Source organism: Bos grunniens, chromosome 1 (genome assembly GCF_055505025.1).
Source record: "Bos grunniens cultivar Pamir isolate PY7600 chromosome 1, Bosgru_T2T1.0, whole genome shotgun sequence".
Classification (NCBI taxonomy): Eukaryota; Metazoa; Chordata; class Mammalia; order Artiodactyla; family Bovidae; genus Bos; species Bos grunniens.
This window is the reverse complement of record NC_141165.1, coordinates 30485095-30505533: the sequence shown is the minus strand read 5'-3', so window position 1 is coordinate 30505533 and position 20439 is coordinate 30485095. Positions and strand designations below refer to the sequence as shown.

The 20439-nt window shown below is 40.4% G+C and overlaps 1 protein-coding gene across 3 annotated transcripts in view; it reads right to left on the bottom strand.

The window, feature by feature from the left end:
• The window catches only part of ATP1B3 (ATPase Na+/K+ transporting subunit beta 3), a 36428-nt gene that overhangs the window by 9617 nt on the left and 6372 nt on the right, over positions 1 to 20439 (bottom strand). Inside the window, exons 2-4 of one of the 3 annotated variants that reach the window (XM_086380526.1) lie at positions 9457 to 9585; positions 6007 to 6114; positions 27 to 211 (exon numbers count right to left, since the gene is read on the bottom strand). In XM_086380526.1, coding sequence (XP_086236652.1) covers positions 27 to 211; positions 6007 to 6114; positions 9457 to 9585 — 422 coding nt within the window. The remainder of the gene's footprint in view (positions 1 to 26; positions 212 to 6006; positions 6115 to 9456; positions 9586 to 20439) is intronic. The other 2 variants (XM_086380692.1, XM_086380603.1) reach the window with 2 other exon arrangements.

The following is a 20439-nucleotide window of genomic DNA, read 5'->3' as shown; positions in this document are numbered from 1 at the left end:
GCAGCAGCAGCAAATTTTGTACATACTCTGTTCATTTTCACAAGAATACAAGGCTTTCCTTCTTGGTAGCCAAACGTGGGATCATCCACACCACTGCATGCTTCAAGTAAGGCAAGAGGAAACTGACATGCTGTGTATTCTGGACCCTTCTGCTCAAAAAAGGTTCCATTGGTACAATCTGTGAGATTCTTCTGTTCTTCTAAGCCATATGCTAAAAAGGAAATATGTATGTGTGAATAGATCAGTCAAAAAGGACCTTAAACACAACCAGAACCGTGTCACCCTTTGGACAATATTCTTCCAACACAAAAACAACAGGCCACGCACTGGGAAATTTTAGGGCAAGAACGTTAAGTCTGTTCCTCTAACCTCTAACGGCTATCCAGTGCTTTACAGTTTATTTAATTTCAATACAAACTGGATGACAGAGGGATCTCTTTTCGTCACCATTAGGTGGCACCAGCCATGGCTACAACATTATCTGAATGCTTTCCATGTTCTTGGCCCAAAAGGCAAAATGGTGAGGAAATAAAAAGGCATGGCGGCCACCCTTACGGAGCTTACTTACATCGCAGTGGGGAAGACATTGCTCAATGAAATCATAACCGAAGGGCCTAAAGATACACGGAGCTATCTATATTCTATGTTCTAAACCTATATTCTAAACGGACTGCAACAGAGCTAATCAGTGAAAGGGTCCATGTGAGGTAATGTTAGCTTACCAAACGGTGTTTTCAGCAGAGGCTGAGGTGACGAGATAGATTCAAAGTGACAGGGGAGCAAAATGGTTACAACTTGGAGATGGGGAAGAAAGGAGAGGCAGACAACTCAGTGGTTTTCAAATGTGTGTTGTGCACTTGGCACGGTGTTAGACAAAAAGGTGGCACAGCAGTAAGCAGGTCTGCTGTGGTCTCTGTCCTGAATGAGCTTAGGCTACTGCAAGATACTCACTAATCAACAGTCAAGGCATGGTATCACAACGCCTCATGGTCAGTGCGTGGGGATAACTGGTACCAGAAAAAAAGCCACCTAAAATGAACTGAACCAAAACTGGAACCAAAATTTCCAAGTAAACACATTTAGTTTTGTCGTTCAGTTGCTAAGTCATGTCTGACTCTACCAGGCGCCTCTGGCCATGAGATTTTCCAAGCAAGAATATTAAGACTGGGTTGCTATTTCCTTCTCCAGGGGAATCTTCCTGACCCAGGAACCAAACCTCCATCTCCTGCATTAGCAGGCGGATTTTTTACCACTGAGCTACCTGGGAAGCCTGGTTAGTTAATTTTAACTATTTATTTAAAATTTGTTTGCCTGCTTGTCATGCTATGAGGCTTGAGGGATCTTAGTTCCCAGGGCAGTGACTGACCCCGGGGTTCAGCAGGGTAATCGAATACAGATTTTCCCCCTTAAAAAAAAAAAGGTCAAAATTTTTGCTTTCTTCATTTACCAAAAATTAGGATACCATTGGAACCATGTACCAATTTAAAAGCCAAGAATGACTTAGGTATTGGGGTAAGGGGGAAGGGGGTAAACTTTTACAACAGAAAAGAGCCACTGACATTTATCACTCCTTTTTTGACTTTTCTGGCACAATTCTGCAGAAAGTATTCAAGGCCTACACCAGTAGCCTCCAAGGGCCTCTCCTGTATATACTCTGTTGGTACAGTTCATCAGGGATCATTTTCGTATGATGCCAACTTCCACTTCTACACAAAACCTAGGTAAGTGCAAAGAGTTGGATGATAAATGGTCAGAATACGAAGATGTCCCTATGCTGGGCATGATGGGAGCACAGAAAGGTCATCTTCTCAGAGAGAGCAACCAAAGAACCCCACATTTTCAAGGAAAGCCTAAAGGAAGACATAAAGAGGTGTAGGTAAACGGGGGGTGGGGAAACATCTGAAAGGGATCATCTGAACTAGATAAAATGTTAAGTTCTAATTAGTATTTATAGGGGAAAAAACCAAGATAGTGTATCCTTTAACAGGAGACTATCTTCTAAACATGAGAAACGCATCTCTAAGAACAACAATGACAATTCAAAGTTTAAAAAAAGGGAAGGGGGATGATTAACATTAAAGATATGAAAGTAACCCCCCAGTATAATAAAGTAAGAACAGAAAATGAGAGAGCAAATACCCAACAACTAACAGAATAGTTCTAGAAAGAGGACCAGAAAAGTGAGGTGAGGAAATTTTCAAGTAATAATAGTTTCCTCAACTGGAGGACCCAAGTCTTCATCCTGAAAGACCCCATCCAGTATTCCGCAAAATGACACTAGAGACTGACACCAATACAAAATTTTAGAACCGAAGGCAATATAATCAAACACAAAAACAAAAAACAAACAGTGCTGAACAGAAAAAGGTAGATACAAAGGAACTATTGATAAAATTCTATATTTAGTTAAACTACAAACAATACAAGCAAAATGCGGTCACTTTCAGAAATGAAAGGACTAAAAGCTTAAATTACATGTATCTTGTGTACAACACAATGAATGCTTAAATTATTTGTATACATTGTGAAATCACCATGGTAAATCTAGTTAATATCTTGCTCCCACATACAGTTACAAATTCTTTTTCTTGTGATGAGGACTTTTAAGATCTATTCTGTTAGCAACTTCCAAATACACAATACAATATTGCCAACAGCAGTCACTGTGCTGTGTATCATATCCCCAGGGCTTATTCACATATAACTGGAAGACTGGACCTTCTGATCATCTTTCATCATTTCACCTCCGCCTCCTGCTGCCCTTGGCGACCACGTCTTTTCTGGATCTATGAGTTTGGTTTTCTTGCTTGTTCTGTTTCTTATATTCCACACATAAGTGAGACCATTTGTTGTGTGTCTCTGTTTGACCTATTTCACATAGCATCATGTCCTCAGGGCCCACCCACGTTGTTGCGAACAGCAAGATTTCATTCCTTTTTATGGCTAACTAGTATAGTGGTAAATATACCATGGAACAGTATTCATGTATCTTTTCTTACAAAGTTATTTGAGAACATATGCCACCAAAACTAGAAAGTAAATAAAGAATAATAAAGCAGGAGCCAAGAAACAGTGAATCCAATTCAAAAATGATCAAACGAAGTCCCCAAATGATAGCTGGGTGGTGGATGCCTGAACAGAAACAAGTGCAGACTGCAGCAACGGCAAAGACTTAGGAAGGAGTTTGCAGCAAAAAGGACTTAAGAGAATACCTCATATGACAATATACAAATAAAAGAGTTAGATGAAAGTCTTATGTAAAGACAAGTATAAAAAGGCAAACAATAATGAAAACAACTTAGTAGTTCAATTACTTTTGAATTGAAAATAAGGGGACATCTGAGGCATGTGAGCTAAATCCTCATCTAACATAAAAGGAAGACAAGACAATACATAAAAGTGGTAGGGGACTTCCCTGGTGGTCTAAAAGTTAAGAACCCACCTTGCAGCGCAGGGGACACAGCTTTGATCCCTGGTTGGGGAACTACGATCCCACGTGCTGTGGAACAACTAAGCCTGTGTGCCACAATGAGAGAGCTGGTGTGCCACAATTAAGACCCAATGTAGCCAAACAAATAAAATTTCAATTAAAAAAGTAAAGAAGTTTTGTAAGAAAAAGTTTGAAAGCATGAAGTTATTTCCTGTTGAAAATATATCCACAATCAGATAATTTTTCACAGCCTTCAATGTTCCAATTCCAAGCCATGATCTCCACTCACCTGGGTGACTGCAATGGGCTTTTGACTAGCCTCCTTGGTTCCTCACCTAGAATCTAGTCTCAAAATACAGCCTGAGTGATCCTTTAAAAATCTGTGAGTTGTTATTTTCTGCTTAAGAACTTCCATCTTGTTTGCTGTGAAAGTCAAAGAACTGAGCAACAGCCTCTAAGGCCTCCCTGACCTCAACCCCTACTACATTCTCCCCACTCACTTCATCCAGCCCCTCTGGCTTCCATGACAAACTTGTAACACACTGGACCTTATGAGCCTCAGGGCCTTCCCACCTACTGCTAGACAGCTACACGGCTAGTTCCCTCATTCTCAGAGTTCTCCTCAAACATCCCCTTTCAACGAGGCCTTCCCAGGCCACTCTCTTTAAAATTGTGATTCTCTTAACTCTATTTCCTTTCTCTGCCTTATTTTCCTCCACAGCACTTATTACTTTCTAACACACCACTAGGTTATAAAAACTCCAGGAACTCAGGAAATTTTCATTTGTTCACTGATGGAAATTAGAGTGCTTAACATACACAAAAAAACCACATCCTCTGTTGAATAAAGCAAAGGACTGAAGCTAGAATGGAGTAGGGCAGGGAACTACTGTTCTAATTACAGGGCTTTCTTTACTATTTGTCTTTTAAACCATGAATTACACTTTCACAAAACATCTCTATTTAAATAATAAGTATATATTTAACTATCAAAGAAAAGAGATTTAGCAAGGTAGCTATTAGAAGGTACAGGATCAAAAGGTTTTTAAGATGGGAGTTGAGGATTTTTGCATGTTGACCGAAGGAATCCAACAGAGAAGCTAAACATATATACGAGAAGGATCAGTAATTAGCACGTTTCTGAGGCAGTGAGAGTGGACAGGTGGGCACAGATAAGAGGAAGGGCAGCTTCCCTTGTCAGAGCAAGAGGAATATCACAGTTGCAGAAACCTGGAGTTTCCACTTGAGTATTTCTACTTTCTCTTGAATCAGGAAACCAGATTATACGAAGAAAGTGAGTTAACAGGCGGGGGGTGGGAGTCGGAGGAGCTAAGGAGCTAGTTTTGAGTAGAGGTTGGAAATAATCCCTTCAGAGAATTTCAGCAGGTCTTCCAGGCAGTAGACTGGGTCCATTTGAGGGAGGTGATCAAGTGTTCACAGTTTACTTAGTCCTCAGAAGGCAGACTGGAAGGAAGGGCTCATCCATCTAGGAATTACACAGCTTCTTCGATTTGCAAGTTTATACAAATGGAGTAAGAGGCAAAGGATTTTAGAGTACTAGCTTCTATAAAATTGAAATGAAAAACCATGGAACTGATAAGCCTGTCCAGTAGAGAAGCTGAGAGTGGAGAGATTGGAATAAAATAAAGGGATCAGTGAACTGGAAGTCCCCGAGAGGCAGACAAATAGTCAGGGCAAGTTACACAAGCAAACGAGAAGGTGATATAGGGAGCTCCATCAGTGATCTTGGCAATGGAGTCCTACACATTCTAAGGAGCAACTGCAGGGGAGAGCAGCTGAGGAAGAGCTGCCTATTCATTCAAATGCTAATACCACAGAGTTAGGGAAAGCAAAACGCAGAGAAAACTGGGCTATTCGAAAGCTTTACAAACCCGTAACCAGGGACGGAGGAGCCTGGTGGGCTGCAGTCCATGGGGTCACTAAGAGTCGGACACGACTGAGCGACTTCACTTTCACTTTTCACTTTCATGCACTGGACAAGGAAACGGCAACCCACTCCAGTGTTCTTGCCTGGAGAATCCCAGGGACGGAGGAGCCTCGTGGGCTGCTGTCTATGGGGTCGCACAGAGTTGGACACGACTGAAGTGACTTAGCAGCAGCTTGGGAAAACTAACAACTGGGAAGACTTCTTTTAGTGATAAAACACCATTCCTCACTCTCACACAAGCACTACTTTGGATCCAAAGGCCCAAATACTTAGGAGGCAAGATTTATAATATAGTTTTGCTCTTTAGTCAAATGCTATTTAACGCAGGTATAAATGTTATGCCTCAATGAACTTACTCATGTATTTATATAGGGTAGTTTTAAAAAAAAATCAAATCAACTACCCATTAGGTTTAGAACTCTACACTTTCCAGAAGTTGGAATATAAAATAATCATAAATTCCTCATCAATAATCATAATTCTACTTGCCCAGTCCTCTCTTTAGCAGAAAGAGAAAGAAAAAGGCAAAACAAACTCTAAGAACAATGTTTTTAAAAGTAATCATAATTTGGTACTAGTTTCTATAACAACTAGAATCTTTTACCTTACCCTAAAAAATCATACTTACGCTTTAGAAATTTCTTAAGGTCATCAATGTACCCTTGATAGGATTCTGCATCAGACAGGCTGAATGAAAAATCCAACGCCGACACTGGTTTTGGAAAAACCATAAGTCCTATAGAGATAAGAGAAAACGGGGGAAATTAACTGCAGCAAATTCCCTTCTCTCTTTCCTTCTCCTTACACTCTTATCTCTAAAAAGGAAGGTCTCAATAAATTATGTGGACATTGTGTTCACAGGTAGATTCAGAGAACCACCAAGAACTCCCCACTTATGTCTGACTACAAAAAGACATCTAAAAGGAAAGAATCCCAAAGTCTTCAAAGTCACTTCAGACAAAACCAATTAGAAACCACCTCTAAATCTTAGAATTGCTCTGGTCCTTAGTGAAAAGACACAAATTTTACTTTGTACTTTCTACATTCATTTTCTATTCAGTGTTTTAGGGTTTGCCAATTTGTCGTTAATACATGGAGAAAATTTTAGCAAATCAAAATCTAAGCACTTCTGTCACTGAAATTACAGCTCTATGGAAGCATTCATAAAGAAAGCAAACCTTATTCAACGAAAGAGACCTATACAATTTAAAATCTATAATTAAATATTCTTCTTTCAGTAATAAACACTGCTCTGTAACTAAAATGTAGTTCTCTCATACCGAACTGGCATATAACCACCAACAATTTCATATCAGCAATCAACAACCATGTCTCTAGAACATGTCTGCATGAGTTTATTAACAGAAAATGTAAGCATGTTTTTGTGCAACAAACACAATCAGGCTTCCAACTTTAAGCTTTCCTAGATTTAAAAGCATTAGATCTACTTTGTCTTGCACAAAAGGCTTAAAATAAAAAAACCCTAAAATTTTCACTAGTCACTAAACATTCCCCATACATCAGTTACTATAGATAAGTCTTGCGTTAAATCTAAAGATAAACAACAACCAAGGCTATTTTAGTTTTCATTAAAATTTCTCAGACATCTAATTCATATTAGATCAAATCTATGTCTTTCAAATCCTAAATGCTTGCCTGTGTTGATTTGCAAGGCTCTTGAGTTAAACTCAATCCGATGCTACCCAATGATTTTCAAAAAGGCAGAGCAAGTCTTATTCCATATGTACACAAAAAAGCTCCAATTCAGTTACTACTTCAACATATCAGATCACTTGGATTTAGATGATCACAACTTTAGCTTCTCTTTGGGAGCTAACTATGCACACTTAAACACAGATCAGGGCTTCAGGGATCAGGTATTCTAGGGGTCATGCCCACAGCCGGAAGCCTGGTGTGCTGCAGTCCACCGGGTCGCCAAGAGCAGGACACAACGAATGAACAACAAGAACATGCCCACAGCATGGCTGTATTAATGTGCTGCGCTTATCTCTGCATCCTGTGAGGCAACATAATTTAAAATCCCATGGCAAAACTATAAACTTCTGATTCATTTAACATTTTCTTTATATTTAAGGAACTCAGTTTAAAACTATATACTTAAAACGTATATTGAATACATTTTACTGTTTATATTATTCATGCAATTATAAATGGTTCAATATTTCTGAAATATATCCGCTTATGTTCAATAGTAAGGCAGCAGGAGAAATAATTATCTTAGAATTCATGTAGGGACAAAGAAAACAGGGCTATAATGAGACATGAGGGAAAAAATCAGCATAGAGCTGGTCCTAGATATATGGTCAGAAAGATTAACGGAGTTATTCATGGTATTTTGATAAAATCAGCTAGACAAAGGAAAAAAGCCGTTAGAACAAACTGGTTGGGGAAACTGGTTCATTCTCGCTGCTGCTATGGCTGAGAAGTCCATGCAGTGAGCAAGGATCTAGACTAGAGTTCCTCAGCTGTGGTCCTAATGACATTCTGGATTGGATGAGTCTTTCTTGTCGGGGGGGGGGGGGGGGGGGGGGCGGAGGTTTCTCATGCATTGCAGGGATGTTCAGCAACACCAGTAGCGCACCTGCAGTTGTGAGAACCAAAAATATCTTCAGAACAGCCTTGGGGGCAAATCACAGCCGGAACAGAAGCAGTGCTGGACAGAAACCTCCTGCAGATTCCCACCTTCCCTGACTTGTGTGCCCACTCTGCCTGCTGCCAAACTGTACTCCTCCATGGAGAGCCATCCCTTTGCTGCAATCTCCGGAAGTTGTTCATATTTGTGGGAATCCGCTACACTGGGGCTCCGGGCCTTACTGTTACCTACTTCCATAAAAACTGCCAGCAGCGTGAGGAAAAGGCCCATATGCAACAATGAAGGCAGAGCTGGCATTCAAATACAAACTTTAAAAAGAAGAAATATGGGAGGGAGAAAATGTGATTTAAGTAAGTGTTACAGTCAAGATTTTTTTCTGTACTAAACTACATTCTCCAGTATCCTAGAGGAATTTTTTTCCCCATAAGACAATCAGTAGAGAACAAACATATTAAGTGCACACTCATTTTATTCTCTATTAATAGATCCTTATTTAATACTTGTGGAAACAGTGTCAGACTTTATTTTTCTGGGCTCCAAAACCACTACAGATGGTGACTGCAGCCATGAAATTAAAAAACGCTTACTCCTTGGAAGGAAAGTTATGACCAACCTAGATAGCATATTCAAAAGCAGAGACATTACTTTGCCAACAAAAGTCCGTCTAGTCAAGGCTATGGTTTTTCCTGTATGGATGGTGTATGGATGTGAGAGTTGGACTGTGAAGAAGGCTGAGCACTGAAGAATTGATGCTTTTGAACTGTGGTGTCGGAGAAGACACTTGAGAGTCCCCTGGACTGCAAGGAGATCCAACCAGTCCGTTCTAAAGGAGATCAGCCCTGGGATTTCTTTGGAAGGAATGATGCTAAAGCTGAAACTCCAGTCCTTTGGCCACCTCATGTGAAGAGTTGACTCACTGGAAAAGACTCTGATGCTGGGAGGGATTGGGGGCAGGAGGAGAAGGGGACGACAGAGGATGAGATGGCTGGATGGCATCACTAACTCGATGGACGTGAGTCTCAGTGAACTCCGGGAGTTGGTGATGGACAGGGAGGCCTGGCGTGCTGCGACCAATGCTTTAACCCAAGCTAGAGCTGAAATATATATAAGTAAATTATTCAGGGCAAAGTGAAACTGCTACTCAATATTCATAAGCATCACTTATAACTATATTTATCAATGTGGCTTTACTTTAACCCTCAATATTTATTTCTGTTTACCCTTGGCAAAAGACTCAAGATTTATCAGCCAAGTTTTTGTATCACTGTGTAAATATTAAAGGTCTTTATATCAGCATGTAAATATTAAAGGTCTTTGTATCAGCATGTAAATATTAAATAAAAACTTTCACATTATTTGACTCTGAAATTTACCATCTCCTACCTGCTCTATAATACAGACTTCCAGAGAAGATAAAATATAATCCAATTTTGTTAGAACCCATAATAATCACAACATAATTACCTGGACTAGGAATCTGGTCACGATATTTTGGAACCTCATCATTCAGAGTCTGAAGCATGGCCCACATTGTGAATGAAAAGAGTGCAGCCAGGAACCCATAAAAGACTAGGTAGAAGAGCAAGATCAAACCTGTAAAAGAAAACAAAACTCATAAAACTTGAAGATACACACATTGTGTGTGTTTGTCTGTGTGTAATGAAGCCAAGGTGGAAAAACAAACCAACCATCGCAAGGCTAGGATTCCAAGCTTTGCCATGCACACAGCCAAGTATCTTCATATTCCAAACATTATGAATTTGCCCAAGCAAGGGGTATTTCAGCAGGCAGCACCCACCCATCCTGTGATCCCCTCCTATCCTCTGATACTTCCAAATACAAGCAGCTTCCACAGATCATACTAATTCAAGATCAGAGCTTGAAAATTCCAGCACATAAGGGAGTGTTTCCCAAAATGAATTTGATGCCCTCCAGAAAAAAGATGATTTTAGGTTGGATAAATCCCCTTCATGTGTATGTGAGAAACAAAAGAATGAGCATTATCAACCCTGTATTTCATAATAATTATCTGCATAAATTTGAGTTTTGAAAAGTGAGTTGATTTAAAGAATAGCCAGGAAGCATGCAGAGAAGGCAAGTCATGAAGATGGTTATCAATGAATAAAGTTTAGGAAATACTGGCTGAGTGGAAGCCTCATGCAGAAGTGCAGAGAGGACAAGATGAGAACAGGCACTCTGACCAGGGGGACTTGACAGCTCCACTGCTAAGCACGAAGCCAGAGCTGGCACACGCAAGTTTCATATAAAGGGCCTAACCTTCTTTTTTTCTTCACAATCTGGAAACACTAAAATCTATCCCAAGCCAGTGATTTCTTTTGTGAACATCTAGAATTATTCTTCTCAAATGTCTGTAGTCAAAGATCTAACATTGTAAGTGGTCACCATCAAGATTATATGCTACAATACATTGCTAACGTCACACATTTACATTTGAACATTTAAAAACTGATCAAAAAATATTCAATTAATTCCCAGGTATGGCAACAGTAAAGAACACTTAATTCCCCAAAGCTGAATTAACATCAGCTTTATTTTCCAGTCTTAACATAAACTTGCTTATTAATATTTGTCCTTGAAGAAAGGCTAGAGGAGGCATTCCCAACCTAGGATCTGTGGACCCTTCACCCTCACCCATTCCCAGCAAAGATGAACTTCAGAGCTTCTGAGATTTCTATAATAATACATTTCTGAATACATCCATTTTTCTTTGTGGAGTTTATTCTTGTGATGCTCAAAAGACCCTGTGACCTCAAACAAATTGTGGCAAAAGCTAGATAACTTTCATTTGTTACCTGCAGGCCAGAAAACTGTTAGGGGAAAACAGTTAAAGCAATTTCATCTTAATTCAGACTGGCATTCCCCATCCTCCCCCGCCCCAATTACCAGGAGGCCAAAATAGGGAGCGAAAGGACAGAAGGAAGGAGCACAGTACGTTCACCTCCAGACAGCAGCACTTCCCTACCACACAGAGCGATCCTGCTGCAGAAAAACAGAGGAAAACCAACCTCAAAGCCGTGATCAGTTTACTGTAAGGAAAACGAAACAGGTAAAGCCCAAAAGCTGGTTTAATGAGATACAGGGAAAAGCCATTCTTTCAGATTTGGCTCTTTGTAGGAACTAACAGATACATTCCTCCACACAGCAGGCCAGAGCACAAATAAATAAACGTAATGAGTCGGGGCTGTGTTCCAATAAAACGTCACTTAACGAAAACAGGCAGTCGGAGGCCACAGGAGTTTGTCAACTGATGAAGTTGATAGTAAACTGGAAAAGTTTAATACAGAAGTGCTAAGAGTTATTTAGCAGTGCTTTAAAGTCATCTAAAAGTATTCTTATCATGCCATTTTCAATTTTGATTTTCAGTTTCCAGGAAAAATAATGTAAATGAAATTTATAAAAGCAACAAGCAAATGAGCACATAGCAAGCACGAACAAAAATGTTAAAACTCCCTATACAGTCAGGTTCATAAAAACAGACACACAAATTAACAGCCATGTCCCAAACCTGATGCCATGCACTAGTGGCCATTAAGTCAATTGTGAATGTAGGCAGTGTACAACAAGTAAATAAGTGATTTCCAGCACTGAAGCCAATTTCCCCTACTTGATAAGATACTATTGCCAAGAACCAAACTTAACATTGAAAAACTAAAATTAACCTCACTTATAAACACCACATCCGGGCTTCCCTGATAGCTCAGTTGGTAAGAATCCACCTGTAATGCAGGAGACCCTGGTTCGACTCCTGGGTCGGGAAGATCCCCTGGAGAAAGGATAGGCTAACCACTCCAGTACTCTTGGGCTTCCCTTGTGACTCAGCTGGTCAAGAATCCCCTGCAAAGCAGGAGACCTGGGCTGGATCCCTGGGTTGGGAAGATCCCCTGGGAAGGGAAAGGCTACCCACTCCAGTACTCTGGCCTAGAGAATTCCATGGACTATAGAGTCCATGGGGTCGCAAAGAGTCGAACATAACTAACTTTCACTTTCATAAAAACCACATATGAAAGACCACTCACAAGGATGCCAGTAACTTTTTATCAACTTAATCTTCTTCCTCTAAGGGAAAAAAAAAACAACTGGAAAATAAAAACAGAAGTTATAAACTGCTGTTCTTACATGGGGGTATCTTGCAGTTAGTTTACTCAGATGCATCCGACAATGATAGGGATAAAACTGAGGGTACCTTAGATAAGGAATGGGCTTCCCTGGTGGCTCAGATGGTAAAGAATCTGCCTGCAATGCAGGAGACCTGGGTTTGATCCCTGGGACGGGGAAGATCCCCTGGAGAAGGGAATGGCTGCCCACTCCAGTATTCTTGCCTGGGGAATTCCATGGACAGAACAGCCCTCCATGGGGTCACAAAGAGTAGGACACGATAGCTCAGTTACAGGTAGGGCCGAGGGGACCTAATAAATGTGCCACGCCCACCTCAGTGCTGGTTAATGTGAGCAAGGGAAGTCATTAGGCTTCAAGGCCTGGACATCCACATTCGTTCAACACACTTTGAGACTGTGTGATCTGACTCCCTACTTCTTGCTCAAACTTCCTAGTTATCTAGATACCAGAAAGGCTATGCCTTATTCCCAGAGAATTTCGGTAAGAAACAATTTTCCCTGGGTAAATAAAATAGCAACCTGCTTACAGTTTTATGGACTGTAGCCTACCAGGCTCCTCCGTCCATGGAATTTTCCAGGCAAGAGTACTGGAGTGGGTTGCCATTTCCTTCTCCAGGGGATCTTCCCAACCCAGGGATAGAACCCGAGTCTCCCGCATTGCAGGCAGACGCTTTTAAGGGCTTCCCTGATGGCTCAGAGGTTAAAGCATCTGCCTGCAATGCGGGAGACCAGGGTTTGATCCCTGGGTTGGAAGATCCCCTGGAGAAGGAAACGGCAACCCACTCCAGTACTCTTGCCTGGAGAATCCCATGGACGGAGGAGCCTGGTAGGCTACAGTCCACGGTGTTGCAAAGAATCGGGACACGACTGAGCGACTTCACTTTCACTTACAGTTTTAAAAAACCTTTTTTAAAGCAAAGGCAGGTATAACTTTTTAAAAAAATCAATTATATGGACAAGTACAAATTTAAAGTCCTTTGTAAGTTTAAATTTTTATAAGGAGCTATTTATTGAGGTATAATTCACATTTCATTCACTATGAGTGGAAGTGCTTGGTCATATGGTAACTGTTTAGTATTTTGAGTTAAGTGCTAGACAGTCTTCCAAAGCAGCTGTAACATCCTACGTTCCCACTAGCAGAATTGCAATTTCTTCACATCTTTATCAATACTTCCTAGTGGGTTAACTTGCATTTCCCTAATGACTAATGATGTTGAGCATCTTTTCATGAGCTTATTGGTCATTTGTGTCTTCTTTGGAGAACTGTCTATTCAGACTGTTGGTCCATTTTTATACTGAATTTCCTTTTTTTATACTGAATTTCCTTTTTATGTAAGTTCTAACAGTTCTTCATACATTACAGACATGAGCCTTTTGTCATATACACGATGTACAACTATTTCCCCTCATTCTGTGGGTTGTCTGTTCACTTTCATGAGAGTGTCCCTTAAACAGAAAAGTTCTTAATTACAAGGAAGTCTAATTTACTTTTCTCCTTGGTTGCTTGGTTTTTGGTATTATATCTAAGATACCATTGCCTAAGCCAAAGTTAAGACCTGTAGCTATGTTTTCTTCTAAGAATTCTTAGTTTTAGCTCGTTTGGATCTTTGATCCACTGTGTATTAATTTCTGTACATGGTATGAAGAAGGGAGAGCCAAGAACTTCCAGATGTACAAGCTGGAACCAAGAACTTCCAGATGTACAGGCTGGATTTAGAAAAGGCAGAGGAACCAGAGATCAAATTGCCAACATCCATTGGATCATAGAAAAAGCAAGAGAATTCCAGAAAAAACATCTGTTTCTGCTTCACTGACTATGCTAAAGCCTTTGACTGTGTGGATCACAACAAACCGTGGAAAATTCTTTAAGAGATGATAATACCATTCCACCTTACCTGCTTCCCGAGAAACCTGTGTGCAGGTCAAGAAGCAACAGTGAGAACTGGATGGAACAACAGACTGGTTCCAAAGTGGGAAGTACATCAAGGAGTACATCTAAGCTGTATACTGTCACCCTGTTTATTTAACTTATATGAAGAGTGCATCATGCAAAATGCGAGGCTGGAAGAAGCACAAGCTGGAATCAAGATCGCCAGGAGAAAATATCAACAACCTCAGATATTACCACTCTAAGAGAAGGAAGTGAAGAGGAATGGAAGGAATAAGGAATCAATCCTTACTGATGAGGATGAAAATGGGAGAGTGAAAAAGCTGGCTTAAAATTCAACATTCAAAAAACTAAGTTCATGGCATCTGGTCTTATCATTTCCATTTCATGACAAATAAAACAGGCTTGGGGGGTGGGGGAAGTGGAAGCAGTGAGAGATTTTCTTTTCTTGGGCTCCAAAACCACTGTGACTGAACAACAGCAAAGAAAGAATTCAGTTACATTGTTTTGCATATCGATATCCTGCTGTCCCAGGACCACTTGTTTAAAAATCATTTGTTCCTCACTGACTAATCAGCACATTGCTGTTGTTAGGTCGCTAAGTCCGGTCAGACTCTTTGTGACCCCATGGACTGCAGCACACCAGGCTCTTCCACTGTCTTCCAGTATTTCCTGGAGCTTTCTCAAATTCATGTTCATTGAATCAGTGATGCGATCTAACCCATCTCATCCTGTGCTGCCCGTTCTTCTTTTGCCTTCGAACTATTTATATTATTAAAAATACATGTGTGTATATACATATACACTCAAATTTTATATATTTATTTTAAAAAATATGGTAGTATAAAACATATTAAACAAGATTAAATAACTTGCCTAAGATTAACTTACCAATAAGAGAAATATCCAGACCAGTACCTCTCCATGTGGCACCTTACCTGGTCTGCTCTCCCTGGGAGCCTCAAGCAATCAACCTTTTGCAATCAAAACTCCTCTTCTCTGAAGTGCATCATGCAAGCATTCTGTGTTACTTCAGGTGACAAAAATTTACATGGAATAAGGTATCTGTTCCTGTTCTCCAAGAGTCCAGTTACAAGCAACAGACATATAAACATAGAGAAAGAATTAACTGTCTCTAACAGGAAGAGGAAGGAAAGGATTTCATCAGAGAAGGACTCCTAGAAAAAAGCAAGTTGGCTCACCAAAATGGAGAACAGGAGGGCGCTCTGGGCCACAGATTAGATGACTCCGCAGCAGGAGCAGCCAGGTGAGTATAACTTTGTGCCTCCCCCCAACACACACACACACACATACACACACACACACACACACACACACACACACCCGGTGCCCAGCAACTACACACACACACACACACACACACACCCCCACCTTAGTACCCATCAACTACCAACAGTAGCAGCACCAGCTACTCTTTAGCAGGAGCAGGGAGCATGGGGCAGGGGGAGTGGGGGCAGGCTGGGATTCAAAAACTGGCCAAGGTATTGGATGGGTTGGTAAAAACCTTAAGGAGTAGAGGGAATCTCTATACCTCGACCAGTTCTTGGGTACTTCTGCCTCATCCCTGAATGCTGTGACAGGAAAGTCTAAATACAAACAGGAGGTGCAGAGAACCAATAATTACCAAATATTTGAGGAAAAAACTAATCCAATAAAGTACCAAATGCAACAAAGTATAACAAAAATTTACAAAGTGGACTTCTACATAACCTTTGAATTAAAAAGACAACAAAACATGAAATATTCAAAATACAAAACAATAATGCAGCCGAAGCAGAACACAAAGGAAAATCCATAGCTTTATATGAATTCACAAAAACCCCAAGACTAACCAAAAATGTCAGGTTTTAAATTCAAGACTAAAATAAATTCAAGGGAAAGTAAGAGAGATTTAAGATAGTATCACAAGTTAATTGAAACAAATGCATTTAATTTGATCAATAAAACCAGTTTCCAACTAGTAAAGAAAGTGAAAGAAAGTGAAGTCGTTCAGTCGTGTCCAACTCTTTGCGACCCGTGGACTGTAGCCCACCAAGCTCCGCTGTCCATGGGATTCTCCAGGCAAGAATACTGGAGTGGGTTGCCATTTCCTTCTCCAGGGGATCTTCCTGACCCAGGGATCGAACCCAGGTCTCCCACATTGTAGGCAGATGCTTTAACCTCTGCACCACCAGGGAAGCCCCCAAAAACTTGAGAATAAATGAAATATATGATTTTGTGAGAAAATAAACATTTGCAAATCAGAAGTTTTTACAAAACAATAAACAGAGCTCTATTCTTAAAAGAGATATCACATCCAAATGGTTTTAGTTAGTTCTCCCAATTTTCAAGAAATAGATTTTTTATACATAAGCTATCTCTTTTGGATGCTCCATACGTTACCTAAATATTTATAAGGCTAGAACTCTCCAGACACCAAAACTGAACAGCCAGTAGTTACACAAGTCTCACACATTATATTTTATTTTACAAATGCTTACGTAGAGCTTACATATTATAGTGTGATAATGACAAAGGAACAAAGATATAGATTAGTAACAAAACGCAATATCCAAGAAAGGATCCATGTAAAATGCATGTAAAAACGTTGGCATTTCAAATCAGTGAGGAAATGATGGGTTATTCAATATACTTTGGGATAACTGGTCAGGAACAGTGTATAAAAGATTGTTAAATTTGTAATAATATTTATTTAAACAAGTAAAATTTTTAAAAGAATTAAGTGAACATGTATAAACCTCACCCAGATTCTACATAAGTAGACAATCTACTATATTCATCTATCTATTCAATAATTACCATCTTTTTTTTATGCATTTCAAGTTGCAGATGTTTGTACACTTTACCCCTGAACACTTCAATATGCATATTAACTAAAACTGAGGGAAAAATTACATTCAGTGAAATATATGACTCTACAAAGTACTATGACATGGATTTTTGACAAATGCATTCACCTCTATGATACAAACTGCTATCAAGATACACAACACTGTCATCACCCTATAAAGTTCTCTCATGCTCCTTCCCAGTCAATCCCCAGGCCCATCCTAGAGGCAAGCACTGTTCTGGGCTTTTTTCCAGCATAGGTAAGTACCGCTTGATTTAGAATTTCAAAGAAATGAAATGATATAGTACATTCTCATCAGTAAAGCTTATTTTCTGCCTAGCCTAATAGTGGGATTCACTCAGGTTTTCCATTATCTGTAGTTTGTTCTTTTTTTTTGGACTGTTGAGTAGTAGTCCACTATGTGGACACTGGTTTGTTTATCCATTCTACTGAACACCTGGGCTATTTCCAGTTTGAAGCTACTATGAATATTTTCATGTATTTCTGTGGACATATGTTTTCATTTCTCTTGGGTAAATATCTAGAACTGCTGGGGCATGGGGTACGTGTATATTTACTTTTATAGGAAACTGTCAGACTTTTATCCAAAGGGGATATGCCACATATGTTTTAAAAAGTATTACAGGTAGCAGTGATTACTCAGGGAAGAAACTGAGGATGGCAGTGGACTTACTGACTACTCACCGTAAAAATTCAAATAATGAGGTGACTTTTGTTACACGAAAAGAACAAAGCCAAGAGTTCTCACATTTAAGACCTCATTCAGTTTTCTTGGATTAGCCTATACTGACCACAAACTTCTAAAGCGCAGCTCAGCAAATCTCAGCTGCTGCCTGTTTTTGTAAATAAAATACTGAAACACAGTTAGGCCACTAGTTTACATATTGTTTAAGGCCATTTCAAGCTACTAATAGCAGAGGTGAGTAGCTGCAACAGACACTGCCTGGCTGGCAGAGCCTAAAATATTACCTGGTCCTTTGAAGAAAAAGTTTACAGCTGCCAGTTCAAAAGGCTTTGTTTTTCATTCCAAAGTGACACCTGAAACTATCTCACGCAACTCTTCCCTTAAAGAAGAAACTGAGACCAAAGGATTTTTTTAAATGACTTATCTAAGCTTCAGATCAGATCAGATCAGTCGCTCAGTCATGTCCGACTCTTTGCGACCACATGAATCACAGCACACCAGGCCTCCCTGTCCATCACCAACTCCCGGAGTTCACTCAGACTCACGTCCATCGAGTCAGTGATGCCATCCAGCCATCTCATCCTCTGTCGTCCCCTTCTCCTCCTGCCCCCAGTTCCTCCCAGCATCAGAGTCTTTTCCAGTGAGTCAGCTCTTCACATGAGGTGGCCAAAGGACTGGAGTTTCAGCTTTAGCATCATTCCTTCCAAAGAAATCCCAGGGCTGATCTCCTTCAGAATGGACTGGTTGTATCTCCTTGCAGTCCAAGGGACTCTCAAGAGTCTTCTCTGACACCACAGTTCAAAAGCATCAATTCTTCAGTGCTCAGCCTTCTTCACAGTCCAACTCTCACATCCATACATGACCACAGGAAAAACCATAGCCTTGACTAGACGAACCTTTGTTGGCAAAGTAATGTCTCTGCTTTTCAATATGCTATCTAGGTTGGTCATAACTTTCCTTCCAAGGAGTAAGCGTCTTAATTTAGAGATGTAGAATTCTAATGCAGGTCTACCTCAGTGTACTGGTAAACTTCTAAACTTATCAAGTAAAAATGCATATGCCCATAGGCTCACTTTGACTATAATGCCCTATCTGGAAACTCAAAATGAACTAGAAATTTAGTGGAATAGAAAGAATCATGGTGAGCTGAGGGGAATTATGAACAAGTTTCTCCACAAACAAGACTTTCACAGTATGGAGCTATGTCAATTAATCCATAATACTCTCAACTTCATTCAGCACAACGAACAGGTGAATCACAAGTGGACACTGACTAAATGACAATTTATCAGAAAAGCAGTTAAGTGTTTCCTATGTGCTGGATGCTGCAGGGCTATACATGCACCTGCAAGTCCTGCTCTGTGAGAACATCCGGTTAGAAGCAACATATAAACAACTCTGATCCAGGGCACAAAGTTTTTAGGTGTCACAGATGATAAATGTGGTATCCTTTTCACCTGGGCAAGTCAGAGAAGGCTTGTGGCAGAGCTGGCCCTCAATGCAGGAATCAGGGGAGAATTTACGATGCAGTGAATGGCACGGAGAGGGAATGAGCAGGGCACTCCAGGCCAAGGGGCCTTAGATATAGCCATTTGGCTATGACACAGTGGTATGTGGGGTGTACGGTATACAATGACAGATTATATAAGGTTGGAATACAATGACAGATTATATAAGGTTGGAAATATAGTTCTAAGCCAACATGTAATACACCTGGAACACCAGGCTATCTGGAACTGATTTAAATCTGAAAGCAGTGGGGATCCAAATACTTCTGGGGTATGGGGAGTACCTTGATCAAAGCTGCAGCCTTAAAAATCAATCTGAAACAGGGAGGTTGTACACAATAATTCTAACTGATGCCCAGGATCTTTCTGGGACTGCACCAGAAGGTAAGAGCCTACCTTCCCCAGTCAACAGCACTACACTGTTTTTTCAGCAGCAGATAAAGGTTGGAAAGCCAATGGCCCCATTTAAACTTGGAACAATTTTGAAAGAAAGTTACAAAAAGATCTTCATCTGATCCTTCAAGTTTTTTTCATCAGAGAATTTACAAGAAAAGACACTACCAGATCCTTAAAAAGTGGGGCAGGATTGGTGGGAATGTTAAGGACTATGCAATTTGCAACAGGTGGTTAGCATTAAGAATGCCAGGAAAAACAAGCCCCCTGGGCTTCCTCTGAAAGTGCCTGTTCACAAGATACTTCAGGGTGGGTGAGGTGAGTGAGTGGCGAGAAGGTCAGAGAAAATTCATTCCTGGATTAACTGCAGCAGTGGTAATGAGCTGTGGGTCACCAAGAGATTCTAAAAATGTTACGGAAGTAGGACTATGCCTAGTGACAGTCTTCAAGAATTGCAAACAGAGAAGTAACTCAGAACTCCAATGGAAGAAGGGGAAAGAGCTGTTTATCAGCTGATGAATAAGGTAGTGGAGCTGTCTAAGCCTCACTCTCAGATTTATGGGATATGCAAGAAGCAACTGGAATCTGAGAGATATTAACCAAGAAGTAAAATCTGTCAGTCATTTTTGCAGTTGTTTTGAGATGAAGAAAATGAAGAGAAAACAAAGCCTAACACAGTGCCTGGGAAACATACTTTAGGAACCAAGAGAATCAGAAAAAGACTGGTTAGAGAAGTATGGAGTGGGAGGAAGGACCACTTTTTAGGGGCCAGACACTGACAACAGTGACAACAGGCCAGAAACTGCCAAAAGAAAACTACCTCACTTGGTGGACAAGGGTCTGTTCCTTAGCATGGCATCAGCAAAATACTAGGAGTAAGTTGTACTTAAGCACCAGCTCTACCAATGGCTCAGTAAACAGATATGGGGAGGTTGTTGCTGTTACTAAGTTGCTTCAGTCCTGTC